General features: G+C 43.5%; 1 protein-coding gene across 2 annotated transcripts in view; it reads right to left on the reverse strand.

The window, feature by feature from the left end:
* Positions 1-17,726, reverse strand: part of HEG1 (heart development protein with EGF like domains 1) — an 89,608-nt gene that overhangs the window by 5,763 nt on the left and 66,119 nt on the right. Inside the window, exons 15-16 of one of the 2 annotated variants that reach the window (XM_087439730.1) lie at positions 6,527-6,614; positions 1,930-2,104 (exon numbers count right to left, since the gene is read on the reverse strand). In XM_087439730.1, the coding sequence (XP_087295856.1) occupies positions 1,930-2,104; positions 6,527-6,614 (263 nt within the window). Of the gene's footprint in view, positions 1-1,929; positions 2,105-4,062; positions 4,547-6,526; positions 6,615-17,726 lie in introns of those variants that run through there. The other variant, XM_087439731.1, reaches the window with a different exon arrangement.

The raw sequence follows: 17,726 nt of genomic DNA on the forward strand, positions 1-17,726 counted from the left end.
ATGGAGGCAGCTAAACATAGCAAAGCAGGGTCCAATCTAGAAGTCAGGACCTCCCAGGTCGTCTCTTTGTGTAAGTTTTGCCCATATTTTAAAGGGAATTTAAAAAAACATTAATCAAGGGCAGCCCAGTGATTTTAGACCAACATAGAAAAAGACTTGGGTTAATTATTATCTTGATTATCAAGATTAATTATTATCTGATTATTATCTTGACTTTTTAAACAAGTGTCTTTCTCTGTGGAGCACAAAGGCTTTAAATTCTCTCTGGCATTTAGCAGAATGCTACTGTCTCTGCCATGAAGGGGGGACTGATCTTCCCAAGGTCATATGACCACCTGTCGGAGGTGGAGTTAGGACCTTGAAGCAGGAGGCCAAGAGCGAGTCTCCAGCGTCTGTGACCAGACCCCACTTAGCGGATCGTGACTACCTATCTGATGTGCAAAAGCAGCTCCCTGGGAATGACACAGCTACTTTGAGGAGGCCCTCATTCAGGACCACCAGGGGAAAAGGCTTGCCTGGTATAAATAAATAAATATCTAGTGCTTGCCTGCACTAGATATTGCATATAATAAACGCAAATCCTAGGAGAGTCCAAAGCATACCTGAGACCACTGTGAGGGACAGCTCCTCACTCAGGGGGCAGCCTCATGCCATAGCTCAGGCTCTCCTTCTACAGACTGCTCAGCCTATTTTTGAATTGAAGACGGGGTTCAGTTAAGTTCTTGGCTCGATTTCAGGCACTCTGTAGCTAACGCCATGGAAACACGCAGCACAGCTGGGTGCTGTGACGCCTGAGGCCTGTTGTTGCTATGTGATCTCACCCCACTGGGGCTGAGGCATGCCTAGCAGAGGTGTGAGTGGCGGGCACAACTGGGTAAGATACCTCTTAGTGATGGTTGCAGCTCTTAGAGTCAAAGGACTTTCCTGACAAAGAGAGAACAAAGCAAAGCCCTTCTACAGAAATATCAACAGAAACATTGAACCAGAGCTAAGTCGGTGTCTATGTTTATCGTTCCCCTTATTTCTTGTTCTTCCTCCAGTTTCAAATTTTCAGCGTCCACTGAAACAGCAGCTTCCTCTGCGTGAACAAACGCACCACTCCCATCCAAAGTCTGAGCCCTCATGGTCAATCCCATAGCAACCAGAGGGGTTGTGGCTTCTGTCAGAGGACTGCCTGGTGCTATTAAGTCCCACGGGACAAGGTTTCATGTTTATTGCTGTACCTCAAACAGCTCCCCACGGCATGAGACGTCCCCTCACGTCTGTTTACTTGTCAGCTCAGATACTCTGTCTGTGTTTGCTTTGTGGCTGACACAGTGTAATGTGAAATGAACTGGGCAGCACACGAGAATAAGTCATGGGTTATTCAGTGTGGGACAGAAGAAACAAGGGTTCAAGGTGGTCTCCCCTCTTTCTAAATGATGCAGCCCAGGGCTGGACACAGCAAATTATTAAAGACCTACTGAGTACACAGTCTAAACCTCTGAGAAGTACTTGTTGAGGATGACATTGAATTGTTCTCTTTACGCCTTTTTCCACTCCCCCGTTTTAACTACCCAATCACATTAGCAAAGCATGGCTGACAAGAGATAAAAATGAAGGGCCAAAGGCCAAATATCACTAAGTTCTTTCTCTGCCTTTCAGTTTCCCAGCCGATAACTTAAACGCAAGTTCAGGGTTATTGCTACAACCCCATAAAAGCAATGTGCTCTCTGGAAATACTCTTCATATCTCAATGTCGAAACTGATAAATACCATGCAAATAGATGGTAAAGAAATTGAATATGAAGTTACGTAAATACGAGCATCATGCCACCATTCTCTCTAACTGTTAACTAGCTGTAGTGCTTTTACTACACCGAAATGGGATCTCTTTACTTCTCAGAGGAAATTGGAGCCTTGAGGTTGCCCCGGGCACAGGATACACACCGAGTAATACACATCCGTCATCTGGAGGAGGTTTTTGGTGCTTCCATTCTCATGCATTTCAATCGCTTCTCGGCCCCATTCTTGTGAGCGGGGGTTCTTGGGGTACTCGGCATACGGGGACATCTGGAAATCTCCACTTTTGAAGATGAGTTTGCTGATGTCATTTTTATTCTTTCTGTGGGATAAAAAATATTTGAAAATTTAAGTGAATAAGTTCTGAAAGAAATGATATTTGTGAAAGCACTACCTATTATTTTACAAAGTAAATTAGACTGAAAGCTACTATTATATTTCTTTGTAGCTGCCCACTGAGGAACGTTATTATTTTCAGTATTTGCCTAAAATAAGCAAAAATGCAATTAGATGCAAAAAAAAATCTTCCAGCCCAAAGGGACAGGTTATGAGAGGCAGAGAGGACAAAGACAGCTGCAGGGAAGCAGACGTAGACTCTTCTGGGGGACAGAGATTGCTGCATCTTGGGGGCAGCCCGGGAAACAGGAGTCAGAAACTCCCAGACTGCCGGAGCCGGAAGGGTCTTGAGGATTCTTTAGTCTAGTGGTTCCACACCTACTTGAGCATCAGAATTTACAGAGAAGCTTCTAGTTCTCACCTAGATTTCCTAAACAGGAGCTCTGGGGAATGGGGCAACTCTGGCTTTGTGAAGAGATGTGACTTGTGTCCCAGGTCACATTTTGCTACTAGCAAAGCTGGGACTAGAATTGAGGCTTCCCAACTCTCAGCCAGTGCTCTTTTCCCATATGAAGCTTCAACCCAAATCACAAAAACAGGACATCTTGTTTGCAAAAATGCCCACCCGTTCGCAGACCTGTACATATTTTCATTTAAGTGGGTCAGGGAAACCCTAGGAACAAGCTCCCTGCTGTGAGAGTTCACTGACCAGAAAATTCACCTACCTAATGGGCCTACGATCAGGCATGTTTAGTTATATTTGCCCTGGGTAGATAATCTGAAGTTTCTTCCTTCTACCTCACTTTCCTATAAATAAACTTTCTGGGGAAGTTTGAAATGACTCCGGGTCATTTAACCATATGTCCCACATGTGGCTTAGGCATTGTCCCTTCCTGCAAGTTCAGAACAGACCTGCCACTGTGTTGCTCCCTGGAGGGTGGGGCATCCAGTCTTAAACAATGACTTACTAATTCCCAAGTACTTTCCCTTCCCAGTGACCAACAGTCACAGGCTCCTTCCCTAAATGGCTACACTACCCGGTACAGGACACTTAGCAAATATGAGGCTTATGTCCCTTGAGCACTCAGGTTTTACCTCTGGGGTTCTTAGTCTCATTTCCAGAATTTTATTTCCACTCACACAGTTTATCTTTGATGATCTGGTGGCAGCTCTGTAAATGACAGCAAAGGCTGTACCATGAGGCCTGCAGTCTCGAATGCGCAGTTTGAGCAAATTGCTCTCTGCAGCCTTACTGGAGATAGAGGATATCTTATAATGTCCTTCAAAGCAATGGCTGAAAAGATAACTTGCTACTTTGGTAGGTTCCCTCCATTTGTTATGTCAGGATAACTGCTGCCATTTATGATCATCTAAATCAAAAGTCATAATTTTCCTTTATCTGAATAGATTATCACAGAGCAGGTGGACCAACTTCTTTTTGCTTCCTTTTCCAGTAAAAACCCAATCCCACTGGCTTCCAGAAAGCCCAGGGCTAAGTATACTGCTGAATACCTGCTCACCCCACGTGCCTGCTACAATTTCTCTACTGCTAAAATATGCCAGGTAACCCCTTTCATCTTTGTCTGTTTCTTAATTTGCCCATTTAAAGTGTACAAGTCCGGGGCCGGCCCGGTGGCACAAGCGGTTAAGTGCGCGCGCTCAGCTGCAGTGGCCCAGGGTTCGCTGGTTCGGATCCCGGGTGTGCACTGACGCACCGCTTATCAAGCCATGCTGTGGCGGCGTCTCATATAAAGTAGAGGAAGATGGGCAGGGATGTTAGCCCAGGGCCAGTCTTCCTCAGCAAAAAAGAGGACGATTGGCATTGGATGTTAGCTCAGGGCTGGTTCTCCTCACAAAATAAATAAATAAAGTGTACAAGTCAATGGTTTTTAGTATATTCAGAGTTGTGCAACCATCATCACAATCTTATTTTTTTAATTATTTTTTATTTTTATTTATTTTTTTATTGAGGTAACATTGGTTTAAAGCATTACATAAATTTCAGGTGTACATCATTATATTTCAATTTCTGTGTAGATTACATCATGTTCACTACCCAAAGACAAATTACCATCCATCACCATACATGTGTGCTCAGTTACCCATCTTGCCTTCCTCCCTCCCCCCTTCCCCTCTGGTAACCACCAATCTAATATCTGTATCTGTGTGTCTATTTGTTGTTGTTGTTGTTTTTATCTTCTATTTATGAGTGAGATCATTCGGTATTTGACGTTCTCCCTCTGACTTATTTCGCTTAGTGTAATACTGTCAAGGTCCATCCATCCATGTTGTCACAAATGGCCAGATTTCATCTTTTTTTACGGCTGAGTAGTATTTCATTGTGTATATATACCACATCTTCTTTATCTATTCGTCGACCTTGATGGGCACTTAGGTTGTTTCCAAGTCTTGGCTATTGTGAATAATGCTGCAATGAACATAGGGGTGCATGTATCTTTACACTTTTGTGTTTTCACGATCTTTGGTTAAATACTTAGCAGTAGAATAGCTGGGTCATATGGCAGTTCTATTCTTAATTTTTTGAGGAATCTCCAGTTTTCCATAGTGGCTGTACCAGTTTGCATTCCCACCAGCAGTGTATGAGGGTTCCCTCTTCTCCACATCCTCTCCAACACTTGCTATTTCTTGTCTTGTTTATTATAGCTATTCTGACAGGCGTGAGGTGGTATCTCATCACAATCAATTTTAGAACAGTTTTATCACCTCAAAAAGGAGCCCCATACTCCTTAGCCATTACTCCTCAATTCTCCCCTCTGCCTGCCCAGCCCAAGGCAACCACTAATCTCCTTTCTGTCTCTATTAGATTTGCCTATTTTGGACATTTCATATAAATGGAATCATACAATAGGTGGTCTTTTGTGACTGGCTTATTTCGCTTAGCATAATATTTTCAAGGTTCATGCACTTTACAACATGTATCAGTATTTCATTCCTTTTTATGGCTGAATAATACTCCATTGTATAGCTATATCACATTTTGTTTATCTATTCATCAGTTGATGGATATTGGGGTTATTTTCACCTTTGGCCATTATGAACATACGTGTACGTGTTTCTGTGTAGACATACGTTTCCATTTCTCTTGGTATACACCTAAAAGTGGAAGTGCTGGGTCAAATGACAACTCTGTGTTTAACTTTCTGAGGAGCTGCTAGACTTTTTCAAAGTGGCTGCACCGTTTTATGTTTCCACCAGCACTGTATGAGCATTCTAATTTTTCCATATCCTCACCAACACTTGTTATTTTCCTTTTTTTTGGTGAGGAAGATTTACCCTGAGCTAACACCTGTTGCCAATCTTCCTCTTTTTTTTGCTTGAGGAAGATTAGCCCTGAGCTAACATCTGTGCCAATCTTCCTCCATTTTGCATGTGGGTCACTGCCCCAGCACGGCCGATGAGTAGTGCAGGTCCGCGCCTGGGTTCCGAACCTGCAAATCTGGGCCACTGAAGTGGAGCGTGCCAAACTCAACCACTATGCCACGAGGCAGGCCCCTCCTTTTTTTTAATGCCATCTCAGTGCGTGTGAAGTAGTATCTCATGGCAGTTTTGATTGCATTTCCCTGATGGTAATGATGTTGAGTATCCTTTCATGTGCCTACTAGCCGTTTGTATATCTTCTTTGGAGAAATGTCTATTCAAGTTCTTTGCCCATTTTTAAACTGGGGTTGCCTTTTTATTATTGAGTTATAAGAATTCTTTATATATTCTAGACACAAGTCCCTTATTAGACATATGATTTTCAAATACCTTCTCCCATTCTGCGGGTTGTCTTTTTACTTTCTTGATAGTGTTCTTCTTTTTTTTTTTTTTTGTGAGGAAGATCAGCCCTGAGCTAACATCCATGCTAATCCTCCTCTTTTTGTTGAGGAAGACCGGCCTTGAGCTAACATCTATTGCCAATCCTCCTCCTTTTTTTTTTCTCCCCCTCAAAGCCCCAGTAGATAGTTGTATGTCATAGTTGCACATCCTTCTACTTGCTGTATGTGGGACGCAGCCTCAGCACGGCCGGAGAAGCGGTGCGTCGGTGCGCGCCCGGGATCCGAACCCGGGCCACCAGTAGCGGAACACGTGCACTCAAACGATAAGCCACGGGGCCAGCCCGATAGTGTTCTTCAAAGCAGGGAAGTTTTTAATTTTGATGAAGTCCAATTTATCTCTTTTTTTGTTTCTTATGTTTTTGAATATTCTTTTCTAATAAAGTCCCATTTGCTGTCCTTTTCTTTACTCAATGGCACTCACTATCATGAATTTCCCTTTCTCCTATTTTTAACAGTTCAGTCACATGTTATGATTTAATATTGTAAACCACCCCAAACATTCTTAAAAACTGACCCTTGCTTAGCACAGGCAAAGAAACAGAATTAGAGTGTGAATTCCCACCACTCACCTGCAACAGGTGACAATCAGCGCAATGCCCAGGATCAGCAGGAGCCCCCCTCCTGCGGCTGCGATCACCACGGTGATGAGCTGATAGGCTGAACAGGTTTAGAAAGAATAAAAGTGGACAAATAAGAGGTAACGAATAAATAAATGAATACATAAGAATCGTTCCCCTCCCTACCCCACAGCTACCACTGTACCTCCGCTGGTAACCTTGCCTTTCACTTCCCGGGCCCCCAGCAAGGGCTCCTCAGAGCTAGCTCTACATTTTCTCTGTGGAAGGGTAGAGAATACGCCACCCCAACATATTCCTGTACGGCATATTTTATTATTTTGAGCTGATTATTTTTGAGAAACTGCAGACACAGGAGAAGCTCTGAAAACAGAGTGGAAGTGACCCTTTTGTAAAGAGATTTTCATTGGAAAGGCGGCCTGACCCACGGATTTTACCAATCCATGGTAAAAAGGGAAAAATAAGGAGATGCCTGAATTTTTCAAAAACTAAATCTGTTTGGTTTTAATAACTGTTCTACTAAGAGTTTGTCCTTCTGACTTTTTTTTTCTCACTTAATACGGGTACATTTTATTATGTGTAAACTATGCCTCCAGTAAAGTTGGTTTTTAAAAAGTAATGGAGAAAACAGAGAATCTTTTCTTGGCTACTTCTCACCTTTTGGTGTTAACTGTTTTTTAAATTTTTTGAATTGATGGTGACAATAGATATAAAAACTCTTGATTTGGTTTTAGGTTCTTACTTGATAAAATAAAAAGGAGGCAACCCTAGGTTAGACTCCCCAGTTTTATAAGAAACATTACTGGTCAATTAAGTACAGAGTCTGGGAATCATTGCATAAATCATGCTGGGCACTGACTAGTTTCCTCAATACACACAAATTGAATTTAATTACCAGATATTAGCAGTCATATAAGTAAGTACCTATCATATGTAATAAATAAGATTAAAATTTTAACTAATTGGTTTTATACCTGTGTATTTCTGGCACAATCATATTTTCAATGAATTCTATCAAACATTCAGATTGATTTTTTGTTGTGGAAATATAATTAAAATTGTGTTCTCAGGTTGTAAGGTGCAGGACGAAAAAAAAGGCCAATAACCAGATTTTCTATAGTAAATTAAGACTGGAACCATGCTCTCTAGATATTCAGGAAAGTCAAAGAATAAAGCACAGAGCTGACAGTGAGCAGACTGTGAGATAAGAGCAGATGCAAGTGATGCAATCACTGACCTAGCCTTTATTTAAATAAATAGCACAGAATTCTGATTATTTTGAAAAATTATTAGTATTAAGATATTAAAACTATCAGTATTAAGATAAGAGCAAATACAAGTGTTGCAAACATTGACCTATCCTTTATTTAAATAAATAGCACAGAACACTGATTATCTTGAAAAACTATCAGTATTAAGACATACGGAAAACAAAGCCAAACCACAGAATGAGGTAATTCTCTTCCCTCACCTCCTGACACATGTATTTAAGCTTCGCTTTTAACAAAAGTGAAACAAAAGACAAATCTCTTGAATTTATTGACTTTTCTTCATCTCCACCAACACCACCCTAAGCTAACATCAACCCTTGACCAGACAACTCATCTTCCTGAGCCCAGTCTTGCCCACTCATTTTAAAAAACATATCTGATGGTGCCACTTCCTTGCTTTAAAAAACCTACAGTGGCTCCCTTTGTTCCTAAAGAAAGACCACAGTCTAGCTCCCGCTCATCCCTCCACACCAAGCTCATGTTTCGTCACTTCCAACAAAACAAGGAAGTGCTCATTTTAAGCGGCCCTTGCACATGGCTGCAGGTGTGGCAGGTTCCTCTTTGAAACCAAGAGTTTTGTCTAAAAAGAGACACAGACAGGGGGCTGGCCTGGTGGCGTAGTGGTTGAATTCGTGCACTCTGCTTCAGTGGCCCGGGGTTTGCAGGTTCAGATCCCAGGCGCGGACTTACACACCACGCACCAAGCCATGCTGTGGCAGGCGTCCCATATATAAAGTAGAAGAAGATGGGCATGGATGTTAGCCCAGGGCCAATCTTCCTCAGCAAAAAGAGGAGGATTGGCAACAGACGTTAGCTCAGGGCTAATCTTGCTCACTAAGAAACAAAAAAGAAAAAACAAGGAGAAACAGACGGAGTAGACCAGTGTTTCTCAAACTACCTGTGGACAAGAACCAATTTTTGTTTGATAAAGGTATTCCTTTTAAATAGAGAAAATAAAGTCTCATTTACTCCTCTCATCTTTCCCCACAGGCACCAACTCTCATGAATTTCCCTTTCTCTTTTTTTTTAAGGAGTCTACTGTGCACTGACACTTTTGTAAGATACAAAAAAACTTTTTTTTTTTTTGGTGAGGAAGATTAGCCCTGAGCTAAAATCCGTTGCCAATCCTCCTCCCTTTGCTGAGGAACATTGGCCCTCGGCTAACATCTGTGCCCATCCTCCTCTACTTTTATCCGTGGGATGCCTGCCACAGCATGGCTCAATGCACAGTGTGTAGGTCCACGCCCGGGATCTGAACCTGTGAACTCTGGGCTGCTGAAGCAGAGCATGCAAACAACCACTCCGCCACTGGGCCGGCCCCACAATGACACTAATTTTTAAAAAGGATCTCATGCTTGGATGTCACAGCCATGTCAAACTAATATAAACGTTTCTAAGTGCTTACTCTCATTTATTATCTTGTTGCCGTCCAGTAACAGTTCACAGACCACTCTCTGAGTAACACTGGTACAGACTAGTGTTTCTCAAACTTTTTGCACACACCTGAGTCACCCAGAGGGCTTGTTAAAACACAGACGCCTGGTCCCTAACCCAAGAGATTTGATTCAGGTCTGGGCTAGGACCCAGAAGTTGTATCTCTAGCAAGCTTCCCAGGATGAGGATGCTGCCTGCAGACCAGACCTTGGGTAGCACAGGCTTAGATTACACACGAGAGGAAAGAACACTGGACAGAAAGCCAGAAGACCTCTGTGCACGTGATCATAGAGAAAGCGCCTGGGAGGGAACTCACCAAAACATTCACAGAAGTTAGCGCTGCCTCGGGTAAGGAAGAGCTTTTACTTTCTTCTTTGTGCTTTTCTCTATGTCCAAATTTTATTCATATGTTTACACACACACACACACACACACACTCACAACCTCCTCTAAATCTAGAAATTGTATGTGTATACATATACATATATAATTCATTTTATACATGGATATAATTTTTTAAAGAGCATGTTTGATGTTCTTTGGCAGTCAGGTCACTAGAAATTTGTGATAAGCTTATAGACAATACAACTCACAGATCTTTTTTCCTCAGACCTGCTGTCAAGTCAGTTCATGAGCTACAGCTGATCTCTTGAACTTAAGTACTGACTTAGATTTACTATGAGGCCACATGATGATGTACAAGGGCATGGAATTTGAATCAATGCCTACTGCACCGTTTACTAGTCTGTAGGTGCTCTGAATATCTACCTACTACGGTGAGAGAGAAGTGTCGTCTTAGGTTTATCTGTCCTATCCTCCCTACTTTGAAGAGATTCTCCAGAATGATGACCTTGGAATTCTTAATCTTACTTTCTCTCTGACGTTGTTGACATTTCACAGTCTTTCCCAAGCAATGGCTCTATCTTTTCTTCATTCTTGTGGTTTGATCCTAAGTTGATGTTGTTGTCGTTGATGTTGTTGTCACTGCTGTTGGCATTTTTCACTAAACCAACCCATTCTAGGCCTCAGTCTTTCCTATAAGTTATATTTTCCTTGCTGATATGCTTATTTGGATGGAATCTACTGGATTGTCTGCTTAGTCAACCCCCCAGGGACTGTTCGCCCCCCTCCACATGCAGGTTACAGAGGGAGTGGTCAAGCCTGTGCATGTAACACCATCCCCTGGCCACAGCACATTGCTCTGGGAGTAAACACAGATCCAAACTGGATCAATCAGTTCCTTCCCAGGAATCTCAATTTGGGAAAGAGAGAGAGACAACCTTCTCTTTCAAAATGTCTGAACCAGTGACACACACTCAAAGCTGTTTGGCGAGCCTATTTTCCACCATGTTGCTTGTAGAGAGAGAAAGCCTGTGCACAGACACACACAGGAAAGAGCAGAGATGAGAGATGAAGCTGGAGTCATGTTAACACACGCTCTGAAAAGGCCTCCAACCTCCAGCTGCTGTGGTTCCCCACAATTCCAATTCTTGCCACTCTTGAGGCTGGAATTCTACGACATACTCCAGGATCCTTCCAATAAACTGTCTTTGTTCCTTAAGCTAGCTAAGGTTATTTACTTCAGAATAACCTTAGCCAGCTGTGATATTGTGATTTATAAGTAACATATATCTTGTCTTTGTCCTCGTTCCTGGCGCAGAGCTCCTAAAACCCTTGGAATTTCCTAAGTGGTGAGAGCAGTAAATGTGTCTTTTGTTATATTAATAGTGACTTTTGGAAAGCCCCTCAGTAACTTATGGATGGAGGCTGGTTGCCAGGGGGAACCAACCACGTGATTAGAGGGTTGGAACTTTCAGTCCCACCCCCCAACCTCCAGGGAGCAGCGAGGAGAGGCTGGAGATTGAGTTCAATCACCAACAGCCAATGATGTAACCAATCATGCCTACATAATGAAGCCTCCATAAAAACACAAAAGGACAAGGTTCAGAGAGCTTCCGGCTTGGTGAACACATGGAGATGAGGGGAGAGTGATACGCTTGGAGAGGGCATGAACCTTCTGGGCCCTTTCCCCAAACCTTGCCCTATGCATTTCTTCCATCCAGCTGTTTCCGAGTTATATCCTTTTATAATAAACCAGTAATCTGGTAAGTAAAATGTTTCCTGAGCTCTTTGAGCCACTATAGCAAATTAATCAAACCAAGGAGGGGGTCATCGAAACCTCCGAGCAGAAGCACAGGTGATAATTGGACTTGTGATTGGCGTCTGACGGGGGAGGGAGGCTACCTGTGGACTGAGCCCTTAACCTGTGGGATCTCCTTGGAGATAGTGTCAGAACCGAGTTAACTGCTTGGTGATGTGGAAAAAACGCACACATCGGAATTGGTGTCAGAATCGTACCAACCAATTTGCCTTCCTTTAAAACTCTTGAACTCATTACAGACATTTCTAGGTAGCCACACTAGTTTTATTTTAAAATTCACTCAGTTCTCCCCATTTTTCCCTCACTGATCAGGCTCATCAGTGATGTATGGTCAGAATTTTGCCTTTTAAATCTTCCCATTCCTCTCGCATCCTCTTTCCTTTAGAATCTCTGTTCACAGCGTTCTTTTTTCCCCTCTGTACCTTTTGAAATTTGCCTTCCTCACGTCTACAGGCTGTATGTGACCATACCCAAGAGCAGATACAGAGCAGCACTCCCCTCTGCCCACGCCCTGCTTCCTTTCCCTTCCGACACGAAGCGAGGCCTGTCAACACTGAGTGAGACGTTTGCTCTTAGCTGAATGAGACTTCCAGCTGACTTCTGGATAATTAATTATCTCTTCTTCCTCCTAAGCAGTTTAGTGATGTCTTTCTGGATGTTTGTTATGACTCCTGCCAACATACAGCACCTCCACTGGTAAGAGTTTTTTTAAGCCCAGTGTAACAAGCTGAATACCAGTGCAGGATACTTTATACACATCCATCTGACTGGGGGTCAGGGTGGGAAGACAATGCAGATAATCTTTAAGTAAATGTTCTGGTTTCACCGGAAAGGAAGAAGAAAAACATATATGGGGAAGACAGGTTCTGCATCCTCGCTGGCCGTGCTGGGAGGGTGGTGGCAAGGAGGCTCCACTGAAAAGATGCAGAACATCTGAATGGAAAGGATGACCTACAAAAGGCTGTGTTGTGAATACGAAAGAGGGATAGAAAAAAATGTCTGCAGCCAGAAAAAGGTAATCTAGGAAAATTACGCCAGTTCTATAATCACAAAGTGATGATAACCACAAAACAGAAAAATGGCTCAGAGAATGGGATTATAAAAAGATTTTAAATAGGTAATGAGAGGAACGGCTAAGTAAATTATGGCACATCTGCAGAGTAGAATTCCACAGAACTATCAAAAGTGACACTATAAAATACATAAATGAAAATACTGCACAGTTTACGAGGTTTAAAAGCAGGTTACAAAAAAATATATTCTGCGAGATCCAATTTCTGTTAAAAAACACACATACCTCTGGTATAGTGCTTCCTAAACTTTAATATGTATACAAATCTGCATATCAACCAAATCTAGGGGTCTGGTTAAAATTCAGATTCTGATTCAGTAGGTCTGGAGTGGAGAGGCCTGAGACTCTGCATTTCCAACAAGCTCCTAGGTGATGCTGCTGTTGCTGGTCCCCGGACCACACTTGGTAGCAAGGATACATACCAGGCTGTTAACAGTGATGTTTAACGTGTGATGAGACTGTTTATTTTAGTTTTCTTCTTCCCTTAACTTGTATCTATTTTCTATTTAATTTGGGTTAAGAAAAGGAAAATTAATGGGCATGCGTTATGTTATAAAAAAACAAAATTCATTTTTTTAAAAAAAGAACAAAGGTGAAGCAAACCAAGATGTCATGGGAGATTTTATAAAACTGTGAGGAGGAGCCAATAGAACATTCAAGCACAGGAGGGAACGTGCGAGCCTAAGGAAAGGATGGAGGGGCAGGCGAGAGGGCATCTCTGATAACAAGTTTGTAGGAGAATTCTGGGGCTATTGGACAAGTGGTATAAGAAGACAGAATTGTTGGAATCTGTGATATAAACAGACTCATATTTTACATGGGAAGAAAATTAAAAGGAAAGCAGTGATAAGACAGGAGCAGACCCGAGCTGCCAGGAGTAGGTGGCCCTGCCAGGTGCATATGGGAGTCCAGCTGGGCCTGCGCTACCGCAAGGACTAAAGGACTTGAGAGAAGGGCTTGTCCTGCCCTCTCTGGTTTGAAAGATATTCTCTGTGAGGAACAAGGAGTGAAATCTGGGCACAACTAGAAAGCTACTAGAAACTTGTAGAAAGGCAGGTCATAGGTTATGCCTAAACCCAGAATATGTGGAGTTGGATGACTCCCAGGAATGTAGGAGGGAGGGAAAGAGCTCAAGACCATGTGCTTGGCTGGACAGAGCAGAGCTCCCCATCTCACTGGACTTGGATAGAGTGTGTACCCCAAGAAGTCTGCATAGAGAGAAGCATTTCTTGCCTACAAAAAAATCCAACCTAAGCCACAGCCCCAAGAAGGCACTCACTGTCTTGGTGGCGACAGCAGAAGTAACAGCAGTGGGGGGTCAGAGCCCTGCTATGTGGCACAAAACGCTGAGTGACAAGCCACAGGCCACTATCACCATAGATGGGGATGAAATTCACGTGTTCCCGATTCCTTTACCAACACCCAGGGCTGTTCTGAGACCTCAGAAAAATGGGCAGGTGGCAGGTGGTATTTATTACCAGCCACTATTAATTGCTTTGCAACACTAAAATAATACAGATATCAAAATCATAAAGTGATATTCACACACCGTCACAGAGTTATTAACAAGTCAGCAACAAAAGGTAGCCAGGAGCTAGCTAGCCATCCAGACAGGAGTCTGCCCTCTGCTGGACATAATGATGGTGACTTGGACAAATGGGGAGGAAAAAAGTCTCAGGATCACAAAGAAATCCTGGCTACTATCAGGGCCCGACCAACAAAATGGGGAGACATGGGAACTTACAGAATAGCCAATGGATGGAGGGATATATCATAGTATTTAATGATCTCCAAAAAAAAATCACTAAATGCCACTTAGAACAATGCCCTGCAGCTCACTTCCCTCTCTTCAACCCTTTATAGGGTTTTTCCCTGTATCCGTTTTCCCTCTGTGGATCACTCTTCCATTCACTGAGAAATATGAAGCACTTTCTGGTAAAACCTATTTAGAGGGATGCTTGACCAAAGCAGGTTTGAGGCACTGGCTCAATCACTGAGAAGCCTGTCAGGGCCAAGGCCCCAGGAGGACTTGGCAGATGGCATCTCTCACCTCCTGCTCCCCGGCTCACCTCTGGGCCGGCCACATCTCCACACTCCTCGCCTGTCTCGCTCACTCTCTTTGCCATCTGATGGATTGTATTCAAATAAGTTTCTTGCACATGTGGTACAACTCTGTTGTACTTTCCTTCCTCCCTTAAATTATTCTGAAGCCATCCTCTATGATACGATCTAAGCCTCTGTTTTTAATACTTCAAATGTCTTAGGATAAAGTTTGCAGGCTTGTGGTGCAATTACTACTTTTGTAACCACGGGCCCTCTAGGACCAGTTCAACTGACCCTGTCTTATCAATAGAGTAACTAAGAGTGGTTTTTCAGGAACTGAGAAATGACTCCTCACCCAGTTTAGGCCAGTTGAGACCACCAACCCATCAACTGGGCCTGCACAAATGTCCAATAAGTGACCCTCTTGAGGAAAGCTCCACCCTCAGATCATACTAACACCACCGCTTTGTGAACATGCATCCTATGAAGAGCCATGAAGCTTGACTACACTTGGGCAGATCATCAATTACCTCACCTCTCCTCATCTCCAATCATTTATCTCCACACCTCAGACCTCCCTGACCTTCAACCCATAAATTTTGCCCCAAGCCCTGGATCTGGGAGACAGATCTGAGAGCTTATGCCTCCTGTCTCCTTGCAGACCAATCTCGCAATAAAGCCTTTCTTCCCTCAAAAGCCATGGTATCGGCTTCTGTGACCATTGGGCAGTGAGCCCTTGCTTGATAACACTGTTAGCCCTAAAACCCTCCCTTCTAAACTGTATTGTTTAGTTTCAGTATTCCAGCATTTGGTGAACAGGTCTCAAATATCTTAAATATTTTGTCTGACTCTTCAGCCTCCGTTTTCCACACTGAAAAGTCCTAGGCGTTCTTCAGTCTGTATGTGCAGGTGACTCCATTCTCTGATCGGTTTAAGTGTGCTCTATGGCTCGGTTCTGGTTTTGAGTGAGGAGTGAAACTCACACCAGAAGGTGAGTGAAGACACCTCTGTCCCCCAGGCAGCCCCTTTAAGGCACAGATATCTCCCTGAATGCAGAGGTATAATGACCCTGAACCTGGCTGAGAAACTGGCTTGTCTAAATAGTGATTTTCAGAAAAGGACATATACTGCTATCCAGACTGTTTTATAGAAGCCAAATCTCCAAAAAACTGAAGCCTACCCTTTTAAGCACTGACACTTAAAAAGAATTTTGACTACTTTTTAATTTTTAAAAAACCTGAAATATGATGACTTTATCACCTTATTAAATTGAGTACACCTGTGATACTGTGATATAAGAAATATCTATTTGGTCTTAATTCCCAGTTCCTGGCATAAGAGCTTCTAAAACTCTTGGAATTTCTGAGCTAGGAGGTGAGAGGAGCATCTTTTGTTATTCATAACAAGCCCCTTTCAACCATACCTGAGTTTATGCTAATAAGGTGACTCTTGGAAGGTGAGGGTTGGTTGCCAGAGAAACCAACCATGGATTAGAGGGTTGGAACTTTCAGACCCACCCCTGGACCTCCAATGGCCAAGGGCCAATGATTTAATCAGTCAGTACTACGTAATGGAGCCTCCATAAAAATCTTAAACAACAGAGTTCAGAGAAATTCTGGGTTGGTGAACACAGAAAAGGGCTGGGAGGATGGTGTGCCAGGAGAGGGCACGGAAGCTCAGAGGACCCCCACCCCATACCTTGCCCTATGCATCACTTCCATTCGGCTGTTCCTGAGTTGCAGCCTTTATAACAAACCAACAATAGTAAGTAAAGTGGCTTCCTGAGTTCTGTGAGCTGTTCTAGCAAATTATTGAACCTGAGGATGGGGTCATGGGAACCTCTGACTTACAGCTGGCTGGTCAGAAGCACTGGAGGCCTGGACTTGGGATTGGTGTCTGAAGTAGGGGCAGTCTTGTGGGACTGAGCCCTTCACCTGTGGAGTCTGACACTCATCCTGGATAGTTAGTATGAGAATGCCCTGGTAGGAGGAAAAACCCCACACATTTAGTGTGAGAAATATAGCAAGTAAAAACGAGTTCATATAGTAACACGGAACACCATTAGGTGTGTGATGACCCGGGTCCATCATAATGAATATCTGTGCTTAAATTATTTTATGGCACTGTGGTGTCCTTAAGGACTAATAAACAGTAAAGTGTTGTTTACTCCACCACTCAGTGGCCTCAGGTTGCTACCTCTTTTTTTTTTTTTTTTAAATAAACATTAAGTCTGTGGGCTCCTTCTTCTCCATTCAGTATGGCTCTGAATATATTTGCTTCTAGAAGTGTCTCCCTGGTCTTTCTCTTAGGATATCTCCTGTAACCTCTTGCTAGTTTGCAGTCAGGATAAATCAGATGACTCAAGTCACCAGTGATCCTAGATGGATATGTAATTCCAGATCTCTAGAGTCTGGCCCGAGTGGCTCCAGGCTGAGAACATGGGCTAACACCCGTGCCCATCTTCCTCTACTTTATATGGGATGCTGCCACAGCATGGCTTGATAAGCCGTGCGTAGGTCCATGCCCACGATCTGAACCTGCGAACCCTGGGCTGCCGAAGTGGAGCGCACAAACTTAACCGCTTTGCTACCGGGCCAGCCCCTAGACCTGATTTTCTTGATCAACTACTTTCCTGCTCTAAGATGCTCGCTAGTTCCACATGGATACTGATTAGAGTCTAAACTCTCAGGCTGGCCATCAAAACCCCCAACAGTTTGGTCCCCATTGATTCTGGCAACTTAATCCCCCACCTTCCGCCTTCCTCTCTTTCTATCCTCAGCCACACCCACGTACACACTGTCCCCAGAATACCACAGGCACAGGCTGCCTCCAGACCTTTGTTTTAAGTTGTTCCCTCTGCCTGGATTCCTTCTCTCTTCATACCTGCCAGTCAGTCTTCCAAAACGTCCAGTTCCATCCCCTCCAAGAAGAACTCAGGAGGTTCTTCCCTTCTCCTTGGGCATGGTCCCTTCCTCCCTGCCTCACACCTCCAGCTTGATCTACTGTATCAACACTCTGTAGTCAGGGCTATATAAGAATGTGTTTATCTCCCCTGCAGACCTCGAGCCCCCGGAGAGCACTCTTTGCTTTCCCCACACCTCCCAGCACAGGAGCTGAGAAGACAGCGGATGTGAACTGAGGGAAAGAGGAGGAGACAGACACCTTGCCGGCCGTTGGAGGCCCCACCCACTCGAACTCGAGACTTCTGCACAC

This window comes from Ceratotherium simum, chromosome 15 (assembly GCF_057802395.1).
Source record: "Ceratotherium simum simum isolate JZ-2026a chromosome 15, ASM5780239v1, whole genome shotgun sequence".
NCBI classification, from domain to species: Eukaryota; Metazoa; Chordata; class Mammalia; order Perissodactyla; family Rhinocerotidae; genus Ceratotherium; species Ceratotherium simum.